This window comes from Eleginops maclovinus, chromosome 8 (assembly GCF_036324505.1).
Source record: "Eleginops maclovinus isolate JMC-PN-2008 ecotype Puerto Natales chromosome 8, JC_Emac_rtc_rv5, whole genome shotgun sequence".
NCBI lineage: Eukaryota > Metazoa > Chordata > Actinopteri > Perciformes > Eleginopidae > Eleginops > Eleginops maclovinus.
In genome coordinates, this window is record NC_086356.1 from 14,745,718 (window position 1) to 14,766,770 (window position 21,053).

General features: G+C 40.2%; 2 protein-coding genes across 2 annotated transcripts; one reads left to right on the forward strand and one right to left on the reverse strand.

Moving 5' to 3' along the window:
• Positions 1 to 3,220: 3,220 nt before the first annotated feature.
• On the forward strand, positions 3,221 to 14,982 carry aebp1a (AE binding protein 1a). Its single transcript, XM_063889053.1, has 20 exons — positions 3,221 to 3,841; positions 6,362 to 6,607; positions 6,700 to 6,762; positions 7,268 to 7,336; positions 7,852 to 7,911; positions 8,016 to 8,075; positions 8,542 to 8,619; positions 9,165 to 9,274; positions 9,388 to 9,527; positions 10,013 to 10,097; positions 10,187 to 10,331; positions 11,081 to 11,160; positions 11,255 to 11,378; positions 11,546 to 11,742; positions 11,930 to 12,103; positions 12,199 to 12,324; positions 12,419 to 12,665; positions 13,397 to 13,536; positions 13,823 to 13,922; positions 14,007 to 14,982. Exons 1-20 carry the CDS (start codon positions 3,592 to 3,594, stop codon positions 14,588 to 14,590), a joined length of 3,078 nt encoding a protein of 1,025 aa, XP_063745123.1. The 5' UTR covers positions 3,221 to 3,591; the 3' UTR covers positions 14,591 to 14,982.
• A 674-nt stretch (positions 14,983 to 15,656) lies between these two features.
• Positions 15,657 to 21,024, reverse strand: ddx56 (DEAD (Asp-Glu-Ala-Asp) box helicase 56). Its single transcript, XM_063888871.1, has 14 exons — positions 20,908 to 21,024; positions 19,899 to 20,060; positions 19,630 to 19,784; positions 19,380 to 19,550; positions 19,106 to 19,196; positions 18,728 to 18,969; positions 18,145 to 18,288; positions 17,767 to 17,880; positions 17,561 to 17,655; positions 17,397 to 17,470; positions 17,194 to 17,283; positions 16,967 to 17,072; positions 16,666 to 16,766; positions 15,657 to 16,101 (listed from the first exon to the last, which is right to left on the reverse strand). The coding sequence occupies exons 1-14, from the start codon at positions 20,962 to 20,964 to the stop codon at positions 16,021 to 16,023; spliced, it is 1,683 nt and encodes a 560-aa protein (XP_063744941.1). The 5' UTR covers positions 20,965 to 21,024; the 3' UTR covers positions 15,657 to 16,020.
• Between the last annotated feature and the right edge of the window lie 29 nt (positions 21,025 to 21,053).

A 21,053-nucleotide genomic window follows, 5' to 3' on the forward strand; every position in this document is an offset into this window, starting at 1 on the left:
GTTTTGTCTTACAAAGTTGTCATTTTTTTTGCATCATGCAGTTTTCTCTAATTGTATATATTACTCAATAGATAATTATATTCGCTATAAAAGGGGATATAGAACAGAACTTTAATTTTCACTTATTTTATTCAAAACAGCAAACCAAATCATAACAAAAACGCAATAAAGAAAAGGGCACATATTCCCTTGAAATGTGCTGGAAGAAGTTTATATCTTCTTCTGTGTATTTTTTATGTTTTTTGAAATATCCAGCTAAGGTTTTTGGCAATAATTCTTCATGGCATCATGACAGTGCCCACTATCACACGGGGGAACAGAACTGCCTTTCTCCATGCTGAAGTAAAGATGATAAAAGGCTGGAGTAGAAGGTGTCACCGTGTAGCCTATATGGTCTCTAGAAAACAGGTAAGCCTTGTTCAGCAGGGACATAGCATCATTAAAAAGGGTTCTTTTTGGCTCACTAACTCTATCAGTTTCAATGTTTGTGGAAATGGAACGACAGGTTGAGAATGACCATGTACACTAGCACATCACTATTTACTGGTTTCCTGACTCATTTTTACACCGATACATTTCCTGTGATTCATTGCTGTTGCTGCAAAGGCACCTGCATTTTCCAGCAGGGTTATGAATACAGGTATGGCTGAACAGCTTGTTATGCAAACTGTTTACTTGAGTGCAAAGACAATTAGCCTGGTCCTACCAGACTCTCGTACTATTTTATTTGAAGGGAAATGAAAATTGAGCGGAAGCACGTAGGAGGGCAGAGCCAGGCTAAATGACTGTTAACCAAATTAAAGCTCCTTTACTCTGTTGCCTACATTATCATAACATGAGTAATTCGTCTATCACCTCTCCAAACTGTCTCTGTCCTCAAAATATCAAAACTGGTGCAATTGTCAGCATTTTCCTCGAAATATTGGTCTTAAAACATGAACTCCAATGACTTATATTTAAGAGTTGACTCGCTTGTATGGCAGCAAATCATTTGTGCTCTTGTGTGCCATATACTTGCCATGTTTGATATTATTCTGTCAAAACGATACTATTGCATCGAGCTGTGGAATTTATGTCTAAAACCACAGCATGTGTTTTTGTTTTGAGCTTCTTCTTCTACTATTTATATGCGTTGGTTTGCGGAATACAAACCAACCTTAAAAGCGCATAACGCCACCTACTGTGTCGGAGTGCATAGCATCATGGCATTTTGATCAGCTAAATATCCATTGGTGTAAAAAAAATGCTTTTATTATGTGTTTGGGGCCTATAACAGACTAGTGTGTGTTGATCCACTTGTTTTCCATTTGCATTCTAATGTCATAATATTGTGTTCACTATAACATTGTGAATGGTTATGAATCTTTAGGTGCAGGTTTCAAAGAAGCCCAGTTGGCCTCCCCTGCACTGCTTACCATTTGATATCTTTGTGTAATTTAAATTACCATAAAAACTTTTTTTTAACCTTCACTGTTGCCCTGTCACATGAGACTACTATAATGTTTAAATATCTACCTTTTCTAAATATTATTCACTGCAATGCACTATGATTTGTTACAACATATTTCATTTACTTTGACCCATTTTGTTGATCAATCCTCTGAAGTTGAGATGACCAGGCAGAAAAAAATCAACTTTCAGCTGATCTTATAACATGACTCAGTTTGTTCGCCAAGCCATAAATACTTCAGTTTCACATCTGGTAGCAGTTTTTCTGACTCTGGTGGGGCCAATGCTTTGAGACCTGTCACTGACCAAAACCACAATGGACAAATGTTGTGGAATAAGATTTCTTCATCGAGATATTACTACATGAAAGTACGGTTCAGTCCAGTTCACATCTTTTTAACATTGCATTTTTTAAACATTAAATTGTTCAAACGTCTGATGCATATTTTACAGCCTGTACATTACAGGTACCATTGAGTGTAGCCGGAGACCAGGAAATATTTTGAAAAGTGGGCTCTGGCAAGGCGGCTCAACACTGACATTAAGCGCATCTTGCAGAGGGGCCTTTATTCTGACTGCAGACCAAACATGTGGCCTGTTGGAGCCGTCACAATTACCAGACATCTGGGGGAAAAATGAAGCAGGCCAAAGGTCTTTAAAGCTGCACTGATCAATTGTCATACATGCAGATGCAACACGTGATATGAATGGGGTAGCGCATAGTGAGAATAAACCCACTTAGTAATAAGTGATGAGTTGCTGAACTAGTGGAGCATTTATCAGAGCCAGATAATACCCTTGTGAATTAGGAAAGAGTGAAATAAAACTAGAAGGGAAGAGACACATCAAGAAACAGGATTCCAAAAAGCCTTTCTCATGTGAGACAGTTTCAATTGTCATAGTTGTAAAAGCACACTAACACTTATGATGGCTCCATTATAGTCATGTGTTTCAGTGAGAGCCAGGGTAAGCAAGTATATGACAGGCGAAGGTGTCTGGCTTTAATTGCTACTGCTGCAAGGAATTGTGGGATGGCGTGGTGTCCTCTCTTTCGTAAAGGATTGACCAGTGTACCCTATGCTACAGGGGATTAACACTTTTCCTACACATTTAGATAAATAAACCAGCTGCAATCACAGCTGCCACTTACACTTAGTCAGGAACCATACAAAGAACAAATTGACCATTTCACTGTAGCCAAACTGTTCGTGGAAACGCAAATAATGATAGTGCTGCTTTGTGTCTGGTAAATTAATCAATAATGGATTAATATGTTTGCCATAACAACAGGGATAATATGTCAATGTCAATATTAGCACATCTTTAAACATTAGCAACCTTAAGCTAGAGATCATACAAGACAAAGTGAGGCTGCGTGTGCAACAACTGCATGTGTATTTAATCTCGTTTTGATGCCTTGCCTTAATCAAGTCTCTGCAACTTACAAAGAAAACAACATCTGTTTCTGTGTTGTTCCCATGTTGTTTTCAACCTCAAATGTACTTTATTTACTCATTTCTGGTTGAGTCATTCTCTTCTCTTCTGTTATTCTATGAACAACAGCAGAACAGAGTAAAAAATGTCCTTCTTTAATTGTGTTTCTCCTTTCTTTCCTTCTTTCCCCCCTCCCACGTAGGAATGTCACATGTGGCAGATGCTCCTCCCCTCTCCTTAGAGATGGGTGAGGGGAAAAGGGGGTGAAGGGCTATGAGGGAGAGATGTAACTGAGGAGTATATAGGGGGGAGAGGAGGAGGAGGAGGAGGAAGAGGAGGAGGAAGAAGAGGGAGGTCTGTTGATCTGCTGCTGGAGAAAATCCACTCCAGACAGATACATTTCCTCCTCTCCAGCACGACCAGGAGGCAGCTTTAAAAGCTCCAGCCCACAAAGTTTTTCTTCTGCTCTCCACGCTGACTTTGACATCAGAGAGGAGGAAGCTCTCTAGACTCTTCAGGCCCATCCTTTTGTTCTCTGAATTCTCTTTTATGTCTTCTTAGACTTCTTAAGGACCTTAAGAGGAAGCTGTGCATCTGCAGGTCAGATGTGTGAGATCTGGGGTCTAAATTTAGTTTAATATTCAGGGTTTTTCTTAGAGAACGTTAGGTCTGTTTCCTCCCAGCCTGCATTGTACCTTCATTGGAGAAATGAGGGTTGAGGTGCTGGTCATCTGGGCAGTGTTGACCCTGTGCTGCACTCTGGTCTGCACTAGAGAAGATGTGAAGGAAAGCAAAGTCTCCAGGGACCAGATTCAGGTGCGAGAAACCCAAGGACTGATCGTCTCCAGGAGACAGGGGGATGATGGAGATGTTGAAATGTCAGATGATCCTGCTGAGGTCGTGGAAGAGGTGACGAAAAAACCAAAGAAAAAGAAAACACCTGAGGAAATTGAGGCAGGTAAGAAGGAGGTATGATGGTATGACAAACACAGACAAAAAACATATACTATTGGGTGAATTTAAGCATTCTTGTGCAGATTCCTTTACCTTTCCTGGCCTCTGAGCATGCTGCCACAGCTTGCAGGCAATACTCTGAGACACAGACAGGAAAGGCTGCAATCAATCTTTGTGGTAGGAAAACATTTGGTTTGAACTCTGTTATCTGGAGCTGTCTCTGGCTTTCTCTTTTCCACCGATTTCTTACCTCCATACGTAACCTTTGTTAAAACCTCACCACATGAAGTGCATTTTAGAAGCACAACAGCAGGAGAGATGGTGGAATTTGTTTTGATGAAAGTGATTCAGAGGTGAGGGGGCAGAAACTTGTTGTGATTCAGTTGGTGGTCTGACATTTTCTTGGCACCGCTGCCAACATGACCTGCGCTCTCTGCCAGGAATACAGGTTGTACACTTTTTGTCCCACACAGTGATTAGAGAACTAGCTGCTATAGTGAGAGTGGCGTCTGTGCCTCGGTTATGTCTCCAAAAAAGCAACATCTGTGAGAAATACAAACTCTGAGCAACAGCAGAAATATTTCCACTACGATTTTCCGTACGAGAGCAGACAGGATTTACGAGGGCCCACTTTCAGTAGCATTCATGGCACTGATGTTCTGAATTTTAACTTTCCGCTGCATCAAGCAAAACCACAAGCCCAGCCGTCAGAGATGTTCATGTGTGACTAATGTAAGTTACATTTCAGGCCATAATTACCAAAGCCAAAACAACTTTTCACTTGTTTCAGGCTCTTTAAATCCAGGGAAGGCTTTGCTGAGCATGAGACATCTTTATCAGCCCTGTTTCACAATCAATTATTTATGACTTTTGGAGCCTTTTAAGGGATGTTGTAGTACTCTGTTTATGTTGATAACAGTTATTGCAAGTCTGGAAAATGTGATATTTGGCCTGTACCCCACAGTCCCATATCTACAGTTCCCATTAGGTACACCTCACACAGAATACCCAAAAATAACCAGTAGTCCTTTGCTGAAATGCTACCAGTTGTACCACATATGTATGCATTTTATTTAGTTAAGTTGATAAAAACAGATGTATTTAATACAATAGTAAGCTCTCCACCACTTTGATCCACCACCAACAACTACAGGATGGATTGTATGACATTTGGATTCTTAATTTAGAATTTGACATCAAGTTGACCACAGTCCATGGCTATGGTTTCCTGACGAATTTGCAAATAGCATAAGTGAATTATGTCTTGCGCCAGTCATGTCTGATTTGGATTAAGCAATGATTAATTGTCACGCACATCATTTGATATAAAAGCATCACTGTGAATGAAAAGACAAACCAGGAGAGATTTGAGGTCCGATCCTAACATTGGACCTGTGGAAGAAAATGTTGTTTGTTATTTCTGTGTAGACCCACAGAAAAGAAAGGTGACTGACAGTGATGAAAAGCGGCTGCCCAAAAACTGGGGGTGAGCAATGGATTGGCAGAGAGAGGTTGTTGTGTTTAAGGAAAATCAGGAAAAATGTCCAGCAGAAAAAAACAAGCCGCCCTGTGTCTGCGTTTGCGTCTGATGATGGTTGCATAGCGATGGTGGATTAAAAACCCTGAATCTCCTCTGTAATAATCCATACTCAACATGAAACCAGCCATTTTCCACTTTTAAGTCTAAGCAGTCTCTCATCAGACAGTTGAGAAGGTGTAAGGCGACACTGAGCTGATTGAAGGTTCCCAGATCGCCTCTGTACATCTGTGTGTTTGTCTGTTAATGTTTTGAAAACTAAATGCTGGATTTGCAGAAATACTACCCAGCACACACGACACAAAAGTATAATTTACCACACAGCCTTAAAATGTTTGAATTGTAATTATGGTAATGAGTTATTTACTGGTAAATTGGTTGTTTAATTAGGCTACATTTCCTGTTGGTGGTTTTGGTAGGTGTATTTTTCAATCCAGCCAGACTTTAGCACTCTTTATAGTTTTATGCTAAGCTAAACTAACCACAACCTGACTAAAACTTCCTACAACACACAGAGGCAAAAGGCAAGATTAGTCTCAATCTTCTTCTCTTAACAAAAAAGCAAGCAAAGAAGTGCAGTCATGCTCCCAGGAGGACAAAGCATGACTATGACCTCTCTTCTCGCTCTGCCAGCAAATCCACCTCTTATATAACTATTTCCTCATGTACTCTGTGCAGTATTGACTGTCAAAGAGGAGCTCATCAGAGCTTTGACTGCTTTCTTGTTTGGTCTCAAACCAACACAAACCAATGAACTGGCAAAATTCTCTTTCGTGCAGCATTTAAAGTTTATGTTTGTCTTGTTAGGTTTTAGTTGTTTCGTGTTTTGTAGGTATAAGAAATTAGCTGTAAATATGTCTAACACATAAACAGACAAGAAGGAATTGGCAGTAAAAGTATATGTTGTTGAAAAAAGACTACAAAGCTGCACATTTTACGGGTTTGAAATAACCAAAAGTGTTCCTCTCTTACTTCGTTTCTTTCAAGCCAAGGCAAAGAAAGCAGCAGAGAAGGAAGCCAAGGCAAAGAAGCAGAAAGCTCCTAAACCAACCAAAAAGCCAAAAGCACCAAAACCCACCAAAAAACCCAAAGCACCAAAACCCACAAAGAAGCCAAAGGCCCCCAAAGCCAGCAAGAAGCCAAAGGTGACAAACACAGTGCAGCCGGAAACCAGACAACCCACTGTGGACGAGGAGGAGGAGGGGCTGCTGATCGAACTGGGCTGGGGAACAGGTATGAACACATTCAACTTGTGTTTTTTAGAGGAAATCAGAAGTCTATTCTTGTTATACATTTAAACTATGTCTTTAACTTGATCTTCACAGTGTATCGACCTGCTTTCACCCCTAAGACGCCTGGAGAGGAAGAGCCAGTGGAGCCGGGACTGGGTGAGATCCTGAGACGGTTTTACATCTTGCTCCAATGTTACTTGACATTACGTTTTACATTCATGCAGACATTTCCATAGAGCCAACATCTCCAACAAAAACTCTCAGTGAGCCCAACACTGACTACTGGGTTGTCAGAGTTCTTTTTTTTTCAACATCCACTCAGTCACAGCCAAAGACTTTATGGAGCCTTTTATGATAGAGCCCAGAGGTTCCAGCAGGTTATGAGGGCTGTGATGTGAGGAAAGACCTGGAGGCTCTATCAAATCAGCACAGTGCTGGTTTTCTTTAAACAGATTTATGTTCAGATGTTTTCAACACTTGTATAAAAGAAGACTATAGTAAAAACTTTAAAGGGTGGTATACAAAGAAGAAGATTTATTTGTTATTGGTTATTTCTCTTAAAATATCGCTGGACTAATGCGCTTATAACATCTTTTGTTTGATGTCAGAGATTGTGCTATAAAATGTTATATTAATCCAGCATGTGCTCTGTGCTTCACAGATGTGCTGCCTGTTGGATATCCTGATGACAAAAAAGTGACAACTACTGAGGTCATCATGTTTATACCAGGTTTGGGTCCATTTAAAGAATTACAAATCACTTGTTTTGATTTTTGTATAAAAACGGTGAATACGTAAATATATATACATCTAAAAAAGGGGGGTTCTATAACATTGTGTTCTTTGTATTTGACTTATTATAAATCAGATTTTCCTTCTTTTACAATTCCAGAAGATTAATTATTAAACGTAACCAAGGATTAAAATATTTTTGATATTTTAAAGATTATTTAAAAATAAGATATATATGAAAAAACTGTAGCTTTTGAAACATATATAAATATAAAAATATAAATGAGTATTATAATTGTATTATTAATAATTAAATTAATAAAACATATATAAATATAATATATTGGAATTATTAGTATATTTTTGTGTTTATTATTTTCTTACTACTACACAATTACTTCATTAAATGTTCCTTTTTTTTAATTTCAAGTTTATTTTTTCATGTCCAATTACCTCCTTGACAGTGATTGTGAAGTAGGAATGTCCCTCATCATTTGTTTATTTCTGTTTCAGAGGAAACCACTAGTGTCCCATTTGTCGGCCCCTGGTATGAAGAGTATGATTACGCTGACTGTACGTCCATAATTTTGATAACTACAAAAAAATAAATGTGCTGCAGTTTTTGCTATAGAATGATATTTATAATGAATTGTTTTGATCCGATTTTCTCCTCACAGTGGCTGCTAAGAAACAAGAAGAAGAAGAGGAGAAGGCTCGAAAAGAAAAGGCAGAAAAAGGTTTTTAATCTTATTTACCTTGGAAGTGTTTGGATCAATCCACCACTCAAAGTACTCCCCAAAAATGCCCTTCTCCTTGATTTTCTTCATTTAAACTAGAGACCAGCTGGAAAATAATGAGCCTTTTTTGACATGAAACTATGTATAATTGAAGTGTTTTTCGAAAGGGGGCTGGAAGAGATAGATAGAGGGTGGAGGAGGGATTTCCAACAGCTGTCTGTAAAAGCCTGACACAACATTTTGGTATTTCCTGTAAAGTCAAATAAATAAATAACATATTTACGGCATGAACAGCCTTAAATACATTAGCTCAAATAGACTAAACTAATCAACTTTAAGACAAGAAACACATGAGGAATGTCTGAAAGGGAAGGTGTATTGTGCACGCACATATGGTGGATAGCTGGAGATCAAGGTCCATTTGAGAACATGTTTTGACACATATTGTTTCCTCATTACAATGAAGCTGAGCGGCTGAGGAAGAAATGGGAGGAGGAAGAGGAGGAGCGACTGAAGCAGATTTCAGAACCTGTTGAACCAAAAAGTAAGAGAAATACTGGCAGAAACACAAATGTACTCCTTTCAATTGGTAGATTATAACTAAGTATTTATACTAAAGAACTGTATTTTCAAATACTAATTTGAAGTACTTGTACATTACTAAGTAACATACTATATCTTCATCAATAAAATGCCACATACAAATGAATGCAGCAGAAAATGTGTCCAACAAAATCATATATAATAGTAAAACACTAGTGGGAACAATCTCCCGCACAATGAGTACTTTTCATTCTTTTCATTCTCTTAAGTGCATTTTATGTACCGTATTAAGCTGAAAGGCTGTTTACACAATGTTGAATTACTGCTTTACTTCAGAAAAGGATCTAAATACTTCCATCACTGTTCATTTTTTTAATTCCACTAGAACTTTTCAAACTACTACATTGTCTTTAAAGGACATCTTCAAGAAAAACATCTTTTCAACTCACTTGTTAAAGACGTTCTAGCTTCCAACAATGAATCTAATCTGTTATTTTGAATCTGAAACATTAAACAGATCCTGTTTGTGTTTGCTTCCTCTCTCAGAGTGTCCTCCTCTGGGCCTGGAGTCTCACCGGGTGGAGGAAGACCAGCTGCTGGCATCCTCTCAGTCTCACTACGGCTTCGTGGCTCAGAGGGGACGCCTCAACATGCAGGTACACATAAAACTACCACAATTACTTCATTTGGGAAAAGTGAAAGTCTGCTCTCAAAGCAATTATCTGTTCCTAAGTTTGGATGAGTCTCAGAAAGACATGCTCACTTGCAGGGCTCTGATAATGAGGATGATCTGTACGGAGGTGCGTGGTGTGCGGAGCCAGAAGAGAAGGACCACTGGTTTGAGGTCGATGCTCGCCGAGAGGTGGAGTTCACCGGGGTCATCACTCAGGGAAGAAACTCAGACCAAGTGTGAGTCTATTGTTGTGTTTCATTGTTTCGTATGTCACATTTATAGAACATTGCAAGCCAATTCAAGGGTGCTTTTCATACAAATCAAATTAAAACAAGATAATTCATATTTTTGTTTGCAGAAACCTTACAATAGTCAAGTAGTTAGTCCAATATTTACTCCGTTTTTGGTCTTTACCAACTCCTGACAGGGAATATCTGTCTCTCAGCAGCTAAATGCTCCACAATGTTCACCTGAAAACAAATGGCTAGAGGGCCGGTTGCTAAAAATGATGTGAATGAACCAAAATAGTAAATGTTGGGGTCAAAAAACACAACGTGAACTGAACGATGCAGTAATGTTCTTAAGAGCTTATTTCAAGAAAACTATTATCGGCTCAAAAAGATCATTATTTTGACTTAACATAATATTTTCTTCTGGCAGGAATTAGCTTCCATACAGGTCTGTTAAAAATGTACTGATTAATCACATTGTCTTCCTATAGGGAGGATTTCGTCTCCTCCTACTTTGTGTCCTTCAGTAACGACAGCCGTGACTGGACTATACTTCATGATGGCTATGCTGAATGGGTTGGTTATAAATAAGTAAAACAAATAACAGCTAAGCGTAAATAGATTGCAAACTTAATTTTCTATTATGTGTGACCATCCTCCTGCAGTTGTTCTATGGGAATGTGGATAAGGACACACCGGTGCTGAGTCAGTTTGCTAAGCCTGTGGTGGCACGGTACATCCGCATCCTGCCTCAGAGCTGGAACGGCAGCTTGTGTCTCAGAGCGGAGATCCTGGCCTGCCAACTACCAAGTCAGTATCACAGACTACACCAGAGCATCACTGACCTTATCGGTCATCAGGAGCAAATTAATCGTCTCTTTCTGAAAGTATAAGGCCTTGGTTGAGGCAGCTTTACAAGACTGTAATGACCTCATGAGTCACAGGGCTTTCTCATTCCTTTCAGGAATATGTCATCCTCCACTGGGAGAAAAACACAACTTTTTGCCAAACTTGAAGTTCGACACAAGAGTCTGTTTCACCACACAGACTTCACAACCTCGGTGTTAAAAAAAAGTTTTACATAGTAACTAAATTAAAGCAAAACTTTTTTTAGCCTACATTTCCAAGTGGTGGATAGTTTCTCAGAACATCTATTCAAATACTGTCCCTGATTACAACTTTGAGGATTAATAATACTGAATATGCTAATAAATAAATCATGATACATATTCATCAGATAAGGCAACACTGTTGTGAAGTGAAGTATATAAGTAAATATATCAAAATAAAGAAATTGCTTTAGTTTTACCAGCTGCAAAAGCTATAAACAGATTAATGCACAAATAATTATTATTCAATAATACAATTATCCTGAAATAGGTCATTGTTCATGATGTGTGCTTTTACTTTTGGTGCATCGAGTATATTTGAATGCAAACATTTGTTAGTTTTGTTCTTGAGTAAAATTTGAATGCAAAACCTTTACTATTTCAGAGAATTGCTCATTTTACTAAAGAAGGAGAAATTCTACTGTACTATCAGTGTGTTACTTCTTTCAGGTAGCTACCACAGTGAGAATGAAGTTAACTCCTCAGATGAACTGGACTTCAAACACCACAACTACAAGGACATGAGACAGGTCTGTTTTGAGGTCTGATTCAAAATGACTGCCCTATTATAATTCAGAAAATAACAATATCCCAAATGAGTTTCCTCTTGTATCTCTCTCACAGATGATGAAGGTGATAAACGAAGAGTGTCCTAACATCACCAGGATCTACAACATTGGTAAAAGCTCTCAGGGCCTGAAGATGTACGCCATGGAGATCTCTGACAACCCCGGAGAGCATGAGACAGGTGTGATCCAAAGACAACGTGAAAACCAGCATTGCCAGATAAAAGATTATTATCATATTTGTACAATCATTTTGCCCCCTGTACAATAAACAATGGCAATAAAAAAAAAAAACTGAATAAACCTGCCTATCTCAAGGTTTATAAATCTGCGTGCTGTTGCTCTCTAGGTGAGCCTGAATTTCGGTACACAGCTGGGCTCCATGGTAACGAGGCACTTGGTCGTGAGCTGCTTCTCTTGCTGATGCAGTTCCTATGCAAGGAGTACAATGATGACAACCCTAGAGTGCGCCGCCTGGTGGACGGAGTGAGGATACACCTGGTGCCTTCACTCAACCCTGATGCTTACGAGCTGGCCTATGAGATGGTATGATGAACATAAATTACACATTAATTAACTAGAAACACGTTGGCGTAACTGGGTGAGAGTGAATCCTTACAGTAGTGCAGTCAGTGCGGTATGCAGGCTTACGGCTACGGGCAGGTGCAACAAAAAAAATGTTTTCAAAAACTATCCTTTGAGACCTAACATGGTCCTCCTTCTTGTCATCCAGGGCTCAGAGATGGGGAACTGGGCGTTGGGCCACTGGACCGAAGAAGGTTACGACATCTTCAAGAATTTCCCAGACCTCAACAGTATCCTCTGGGGAGCCGAGGACCGAGGCTGGGTACCTCGTATTGTGCCAAATCATCACATTCCCCTCACAGAAAACTTAATCAATGGCTCTGTGAGTTTGTTTAGAGCCACCAAGGACCCATAAACCACTTTAATTCTACAGAATGTGTTGAAATTCAAACTTTTCCCTGTTTTTGCTCCCCAAAGTTTGCTACTGAAACAAAATCCATCATTACCTGGATGCAGCGTACCCCATTTGTGCTGGGAGCAAATTTGCAAGGAGGAGAAAAACTGGTCGCCTACCCATTTGACATGCAGCGTCCATCACTTTCTGTAAGGCTGAAATACAAATACAAACTTAAACACATATAGATCACCTCAGAAGTTGTACTCCCATATAATAACACATGAATCCTTGTTGTCATAGTTTACGGATAGCCGGCGCTGGAGTGGTAACTCTAACATGAACGAAGAGACGTGGGCTCGCATTCAGCGGCAGAACGAGGGATCTCTGAGAGAGACGCCTGACGACGCCATGTTCAGATGGTTGGCCATGTCCTACGCCCACAGCCACCTAACCATGACGGAGACATACCGAGGCTCATGCCATGGCGATGATGTCACTGGGGGTCAGGGCATCACCAACAGAGCCAGCTGGGATCCAGTGGTGGGCAGTAAGTGTTGAAACAGAGGGAATCAAAAAAATTGGGAAAGGATATTAAAGAGCAAATGACTTAATCCACTTTCCAACATATTCCTGTTGGTATCCATAGATCATCTGTTTGGCATTCCCAAGGTCTCCAACAAGTACAGTATCACCACCATAGATCATAGCTTAACTATATTTGGCACAGAGACCAACCAAACAATACTTCCTGTGTTTTAGTTTGTGAAAAAAGGAAACCGTTAGCAAGTAATCCAATTACCAAAAAACAATGAACACACAAGAACACTAGAGATTTTGAGCGGTAGTTACCCACTTTGCCTGATTGTAAATCCAAATGTGGTGGTATCAAAGACTTCAGGAGACCAGTCCAATATAATTGAACTACATTTGTAAACGTCTTAAGCTCGACAGCATAATTTCTTTGAAGAAACAGTCGCCTGGTTAAACTAAATCAACATACCTCATAGTGTCAGCATATCTAAGATCGATAGAAAATTGTTCCCAACAAAACCTGATGACAGTGAGATACCACAGCGTTGTTTGTTGGAAGGTCATGTCGTTTTTCATTCTTGCAAATGGCATGCATTGATGCATTTGAATACCATTGTATCAAGGTGCAGGTGCCTCAGCAGTACCTTGACTAATAAAATAATCCTCTGCTTACATAGACAGCACCAGTTATGGTTGTGTGAACTTATCCTTCATCAAACCCTGCTCTGACGCTGTCCTCTCCCACAGGTATGAATGACTTCAGCTACCTGCACACCAACTGCTTTGAGCTGTCCATCTTCCTGGGCTGTGACAAGTTCCCCCATGAGAGTGAACTGCCTCTGGAGTGGGAGAACAATCGCGAGGCTCTGTTGTCCTTCATCGAACAAGTGAGAGCTAGACTGATGAGTAGAAATTCAACGGGACACTCTAGTTAGGATACTTTGAGCACCAATGCCCACCGGTTTGTAGACTTGATATATGGCTGTTAAGGGTTTGCTCTTCACATTGAAACTGGTGTGGTCTGTTCAGACTAGTGTTGGTTGCAATGAATTCCAGTGGTGGCAGCCTCCACCAGTTTGTATATTTCCCTGGTTGGTAGTCCAGCAATTGTGTCCCACTAAAACCAATATAAACTATGCTGTGGCTGAACCTGAAATGCTGTTTTCTCTTCAGGTAAATCGAGGAATAAAGGGTGTAGTGAGAGACGTGGAGGGAAGTCCGCTGCCTAATGCCACTATATCTGTGGAGGGAATATGGCATGATGTCAGAACTGGTATGTTGGGGACAACAACAAAGACAAATATTTATCAGAGCTCTTGGTCAAGAATTTCAGCTTCTAACTCTGCACTCATTCTAGCTTTAGGTGGCGATTACTGGCGGCTGTTGAATCCTGGAGAGTACAGAGTGACAGCCAAAGCTGACGGCTACACCCCTCAGACCAGATTATGCATGGTGGGCTACGACTCTGGAGCCACTTCATGCAGCTTCACCTTAGCCAAATCAAACTGGGACCGCATCAAACAAATCATGAAGCAAAACGGGGGGAGGCCCATCCGGCTTGTCCCCAAAGTTAGTGTGGCGAAAACGACTACAGCGCCCCCCATTGTGCCCACCACTGTCGACAATCACGCCAGACTCCAGAATGCAGAGCGACTCCGGCGGCTCAAGATCTTGCGTTTACGCCGTCTGCGTCTGCGGAGGTTACGAGGCGGTCTTAAAACGACACCTACTACAACAACCACCACAACAACAACAACAACGACAACGACGACGACAACAACCACTACAGCCCCCACAACAGAACCAAAAGCCGAGAGAACCACTTCCTGGTACGACTCCTGGTTTCCGGAGGACAGTTGGATGACTGAGAATCCGTTCGATAGCGTCAACTTTGACTCTGTGCCCACACAGGACTATCCTTTTGAATACACTATTGATTGATTACTACATGCAGTGACATAACATCCATGTAAAACCATACTAACCACTACAGATTGCTGCATCATCACACCGTTAAAATCACAGAAGTTATTTAGCACTCAAAAAGACTGGATTTCGGGAAACATTGTGAGCAGAGAGCAGGAGTGTCCATTCCTTACAGAGAATTGATCTGGGATGTGCTAAGCATACACTTAACAGCTTAAGATATTTGGCTTTAATGAACAATATACATGATGTCACAGCACCAACAGGATATAATTAGGTACCTCTCTGTTAGAAATGTATGTATATCTTTATGTTTCTTCATTGCTTTACAGTATGATTGCTGGCTTCAGTTCAACTGATTCAATGTACTTCTGAATGGATTTTATTAAAGATAATTTTCTAAATAACCTTAGATTGTGTAATATTTTTGTGGTTCTAATTATGACTTGAGGCATCATGTTGTTGGGCAGTGTTTTTGGGGTTTTAATGTACAAAGGAAACGAGAAGGATTAGAGACTGAGGGTGATAAGGTTGAAGGAAAATATTTTGGAGAATGCACATACAAAAAATGTAAAAGCAGGAGAATAGGAGAGGCAATAAAACTGGAAGAAAGGAAACACATTTTAACTGGTGTAGGTCCAATAAAGAACAGGAAGACTACATCTACATCCCGATCTGAGAGATCCATGATTCATTCTTCAAAATTCCAGGATCGTTGCCCAGTGAAGTCTAGGAAATCAAGCCTGTTCCTGGAATTGCCACTGTTCACATCACTTGTGTCAGAACAAATATTTTTCGAGCAAAGATATAAATCCCAATTTTTGCTTTTGTGAGTTGTTACTCTCACAGGTGTGTCTGATTGAACTTCTTACTTTCCCTTTCTCCTTTGCTGCCAGGTTTGGAAAGGGCTTTTCTAAACCTAAACAAAATGAAACTACTGGATCGATTGTTAGAAAATCTTGTAAATATTTTAATGTGTATATTTCCCAATCAGCCTCAGCTGTGTTTACTATAAGTTACTAATGTAAATGAGCATGTTTGCATAGAAAATATGATCTATAAGAACTACAACACAAATTCCTAATGTTTGAGAAGAAATACTTTTATTTTAAATCGACATTTCAATGTTTTTAGAACAGATGCATTAGAAATAAGATGATACAGATACTGTATTCCTCGACAGACGATATATATCATGTTTAGATTTGACAAAATCCAGGTTCAAACTGTCTCGTTCCTCGTTTCAAAGTTCACATAAGTTTGCGTTCACCGTCCGTTTTTTCCGTGGCCCATGTAGAATCAACAGCCCATTTCATCCAAAGTCAATACAGTTTATGTTTGTCTCGTCCGGGCTGACACTGGAGCAGAACGGTCCTCTTGTTGGAAGATCCTGCACAGTTATAACTTCCAGGACTGATACACACTCATGTGTACTGCAGCTCCGGCTATGACTTAACTGGTTTGCTTTGTCTGTTCCTCCCGCCGCTGTATCGGAAACTCTTCAGTGGGTTCTTCCCCTGGATGTTCTTTCAGAAGGGAGTGAAGCCATACATTTAGCAACTCTGTAATCCATCTCTTTGTGAGATAAATAGCTCATTTTCATATTATGTTCAGTGGCATACAGGGTGTTCAAAAGTGTGGACTACTTAGGATAGATGCACAACCAGAATTTACACATTTTTAAAGAGTTTCAAGCAGGTGATGATATGATTGAGCATATACCTGTTGCCCTCAACGTGCTGTTATTCTGCTTATTTCCCTGTTTATGTAAGCCGCCAGTTATGGTTATGTTAGATGTTTGCATAAATGTACTGCTGCTTGTTTGTTAATCCTCTCTGAAAAATGCTTGAGATCTTAAAATCTGATCTTGTCCAGGTACCATCTCCTCTTCTGGCAAGCTAGCAGTTAGCCATTTTTATCATGGAGTACTAAAATCATTAGAAGTTGTAACAAAACCCTGTATATGGTGAGCACCGAGGGGTTCATTCTCTTTTCCAGGTTTGATTTCTCGCAGGTGTGGAATCGAACACTTTCACCAGATACCTTTATGGGATGTGGTCAATTTTTATATTGTATGCCTTTGGTCTCACCTTGAAGCTGCTCTTGATGACTCCATCTGGTTTTGATTTAACCTTCTTCTTCTTCCTCCTGTTTGACAACGGATTCACGACACCCTTCAGTGTCTCGGGAACTGGAGAACAGCGGGGGAAAATAATTAATTACAAAGGATCAACAATTACTCCATTTACTACTATTACTTTTTACTTTACTTGAGAAAAGTTATATTTAAGATGCATTACTTTGGAAGTTAATATATAGTAAAGTTGTATTCTAAAATATAGATTTCACTTAAACTGATATTTCAGGTGATATTTTGTATGTGTCTCTTACTGAGGTACTCAGGCACATTCCTCAGGTGGGGTTTGATGACAGCAGGATGGAGATCTTTGTCGTGTCTGAGCAGCTGCAGGTCTCTGGGGTTGTCCTCAAAATATGTCTGACGGACAGTAGGCAATCAGAATCCCTTTATTAGTCCAGGGACATTAAATTACAAAATCCACACACACACTTTCACCTCTCTCTTCTCTCTCTCCCAAACAACAGTGAGTATCACTCACCTTGAGTTTTTCTGAATTGAGCAGCTCCTGTTTGATCTCCTTCAGTCTGGCCTCCCTCACCGCCTGCTTTGTCACTGAACGCATGGCATCCTGCATACAAACACAACAAAACATTAATCATCGAAATGTTATCATTTTAATCGCCATGCTGGAGTTTTGATCCTGTTAGGCTTAGTTTTGACACGCCACGAGAGGATACTCACCCTGCACCTGTACCTGAAGCCCTCTATCTCTTCCATCTTAAACTCGTACGGTTTCAGAACACAGTCGGAGTTATCTAAAAAACAAAATACACATTTCATATTAAAGACTGGCCACATGACTCAAGGCTTGGACTAAAAGCAAAATAAAGAAAAGTCCTTGTTACCTCCTGTGAGAGCGTCCTCCACCTCTGACAGCAAACCAATCTCAGTGTGAGCGATGAAGGACAGAGCGGTGCCGGGGTTGTCAGCTCGCGCCGTTCTACAAACACCATAATACCAGATCAGGATTTGATTCTTCCTTGCTAATAGGCAGAAGGTGAATTCATGAATCAATGATCCCGAAGTGTGGTTGAACTGAAACACTACTCACCTCCCAACTCGATGAATGTATGATTCTACAGTCATTGGGAAATCAAAGTTGATGACATTGGAAACATTTTGGAAGTCCACCCCTCTGGAGACCCCATACTCTTTGTCCTTCACTCTTTAACACCAGAAAATACCATTCAAGTCAACAAAAATTCACAAATGCCACAGAAAAGTCTTTCAGTTCAATACCCGATGACCAAACCTAAATCAACACTTATGGGTTGCATTTTAACACTTAAGGGGGGTAGGTAACATTATTAGCTGGGCAATTTAAAAGGTAATGTTAGCAGTTAAGTTGCATATTCCATAAATGATGTGCAGCATTTGATATGCCATATTGTATTTAAGGTTCATAAAAAAACTCTCTCCATTGACTCACCTTCCTCCCTTGTCTGTGTTCTTCTTCTTCTTTCCTTTGCCTGCCGTCGCCTGTGGAGCAGCAGCGGGGTCGGCCAAACTCTGTTCATCTGTGGCAATGATGTAGTCGTAGAAGCCCTGGTTAAACTGAGTGATGATGTGACACCTGCAGCAGCGTGGAAGGAAACATCAATATGAACACAAGGAAAGAGGATAACATATAGTACTCAATCATTTATTGTAGAGATAACTGGTAAGGGTTTATTTTAAGAGAGATCTCAGCTGATATTTTTGTTTCCGTGTTTTGTTTGTACATATTATGCCTTAACTTTCCTCAATTTGACAAGAACTAGAGGACAAAGAAGTCCCAAAACTCTTTACCATCAAGCTTTTCCTATTACTGAATGTTACCAATTATTCAACATTTTACTGATAATACTGACGTGCATCTCTTTGTGACTGTTGGAATGACTTTAAAAATGTGTATTCTTGGGCCTTTCTAAACCTATTAAGGCACATTTTATCCAGTTTATCAAAAACATTTCAGGGGAAATGTTTTTCACGGAATGAAAATGGTAAAAAGTAACTAGTAATTGCAGTCTCACCTGGACTGGACGGGCAGCTCAGAATTGAGCACACAGGCAGGAATACCAAACTGCTCGAGGAACAGTTTGAGTCTGTAGCTTCGGTCCACCGCTCCTACAAAGACCAGCGTCTTCCCCTGAACCAGCCGCAGCTTCAGCAGCGTGTAGATGAGCAGGAACTTATCCTCCTCCTCACATTTGAGGCCGTACTGCTGCAGCTGGCTGCTGTCTGGGAGCTGAGAGCCCTGAAGCTTCAGGATCACCTGAGAAAACAAAGACAAAACCAGGAACACTTACAGCTTCTGATATGTATTTAGCTTAATAAAATGTGCAATTGTTAGCAGATGATTCAGAAACATGCAATCTTTTTAAGGCTATGATTTTGAATAAGACATTTACAGGGTTGTGCAGCAGCAGCTCCTTTAAGGCCTGAACATCTTCTGTGAGAGTAGCCGACATCAGGAACGACTGGTAGATCTTTGGCAAATGACTGTTAAAACACAACAAAAATATTAGTATGTGAAAATAAAGTGAAAATAAATACTTGTGTATAAACCATGTTGAAATGACAGATGTTTAGAGTTATATAACTGCCTGTCATGGCTTATTGCTTAATTAAACCATGTGCAGCTGCCTCAGGTAGGTGAATTAAAGTCAGTCTGTGTGTTCTCACCACAACAAGTTCTTCAGGTCTGCCTCGAAGCCAAAAGAGAAGAGCAGGTCGGCCTCATCTACCACCAGCATCTCAAGGGACGAATGCAGAACCAGGTTCTGGGCATTGAGGTGGGCGAGCACACGTGACGGGGTTCCCACAACCACATCGGGTTTCTCCATCAAAATAGGCCTGTATAAATATTTTATCTAGTTACACTTTATATAGAAAAATACATTTTAATATAAAGAAAGTCTCTGAACCGACTGACCTCTGTGCTGACAGGTCAGCTTTTCCAGTGATGTCGGCCACTCGGACGTCCCTGGAGCAGTACGCTGTTAACTGTCTCATCATGGCCTGAACCTGCTGACCCAGTTCTTTGGTCGGGACCAAGATCAGAGCTCTCACGTCCTGCTCTCTAACGCTCTAAAATAACAAAACACGGAGTGAGCTGTCTAGATGTGAAGAAGGACAGCTGAAGGATATGCATCACATACAGAATATATATTTTTTTCCTACAACCTGGCGTTATTTTCTCACCTGTTTGGAGGCCAGAATGCGCTGGATAACGGGGATAGCATAAGCAGCGGTCTTTCCAGAACCAGTCCTGGCTCGTGCTAGAAGGTCTTTCCCCTCCAGAGCCAGAGGGATCGCTTTCTCCTGGATCAGAGTGGGCTGGGACCAACCCAGATCTGCAACCGCCTAAATTGTGAAATTAAGAACAGGATTTATTTCACAGGAAAGGATGGCTTTCATATGACATATTCTGACATATGAATGCAGTTAGGGGACATTTTTGCACCTGGAAACGGCCATTTTCACAGTAATATGAAATGATGCAAACCTACCTAAATACTATGTTGAAACCCATTTTCCCGATTAAAGGAACCAATAAATTATGACTAAAAAGTCTCAAAGATATTAGTCAAGTCAAAGTTTTCAATGCATCACAATACGTCCCTTTTATAGGTCTTTGATAAAGTTAATGTAAAATGTATTCTATTATCCCTTGTATTGGATTCTGACTGGTTATAAGGCACACATTATCCCTGAAATCTGTCCCAATCCCAATTTAGCAAACGTCATTTTAACTCATTAACACAAGTTTTACACTTATTTTCGGTGATCAATATCTCAATATATGAAACCTTATTTTCAAGTAAGTTAAGAGCAACAGATGAATATAAACTATCACAGACACCATATAGATAAAGGTTTTGATAAATTGGCAGCTATTGGATAATGACATGCTGGTGTGGATTTACAGTGTATGTCCTGAAAGCCCTCCGAAATAAATACTAGTGTGAATGTTACAACCATTAAACAAAACTAATGTCATGTAAACTTTACTATGGATATAAGACACTATCCTTCATATTTATTTTATTTCCCCATACACGAGACAAGTTATCACGACATACGCAACCTCCTGTTTTTATTTACGTCGCGTTCCCTTCACGTTTCTGCTGTTTTTCCTCTTAAATTAAAGGTTGAAAGGTTTATCAACACTCTATTTAAGATGTACTGATAGTGTTAAACTGTTTATTACCTTTAAAAGACGGTCGTCAAAGCCCATTTCATGAAAATGAAGCATTTCAGCAGCCATCTCTGCTCCTCACTACAACACACGTGCGTCGCAGGATTTTGACGTCATGGTGCCTTCAAGTCCCTCCTCTAAAGCTCCAAATTCCCAGT

What these genes read in the sequence shown, in the direction of transcription:
- ddx56 (XM_063888871.1), bottom strand. Translation starts at nt 20,964, where the DNA reads ATGGCTGCTGAAATGCTTCATTTTCATGAAATGGGCTTTGACGACCGT. An exon ending in GCTGACCTGTCAGCACAGAG is followed by an intron (nt 19,551 to 19,629) that starts GTCAGTCGGTTC and finishes ATATTTATACAG; the next exon opens with GCCTATTTTGATGGAGAAAC. An exon ending in GAGCTGCCCGTCCAGTCCAG is followed by an intron (nt 18,289 to 18,727) that starts GTGAGACTGCAA and finishes ACGCTGCTGCAG; the next exon opens with GTGTCACATCATCACTCAGT.
- aebp1a (XM_063889053.1), top strand. Translation starts at nt 3,592, where the DNA reads ATGAGGGTTGAGGTGCTGGTCATCTGGGCAGTGTTGACCCTGTGCTGC. An exon ending in CCTGGCCTGCCAACTACCAA is followed by an intron (nt 10,332 to 11,080) that starts GTCAGTATCACA and finishes TACTTCTTTCAG; the next exon opens with GTAGCTACCACAGTGAGAAT. An exon ending in AAAACTTAATCAATGGCTCT is followed by an intron (nt 12,104 to 12,198) that starts GTGAGTTTGTTT and finishes TGCTCCCCAAAG; the next exon opens with TTTGCTACTGAAACAAAATC.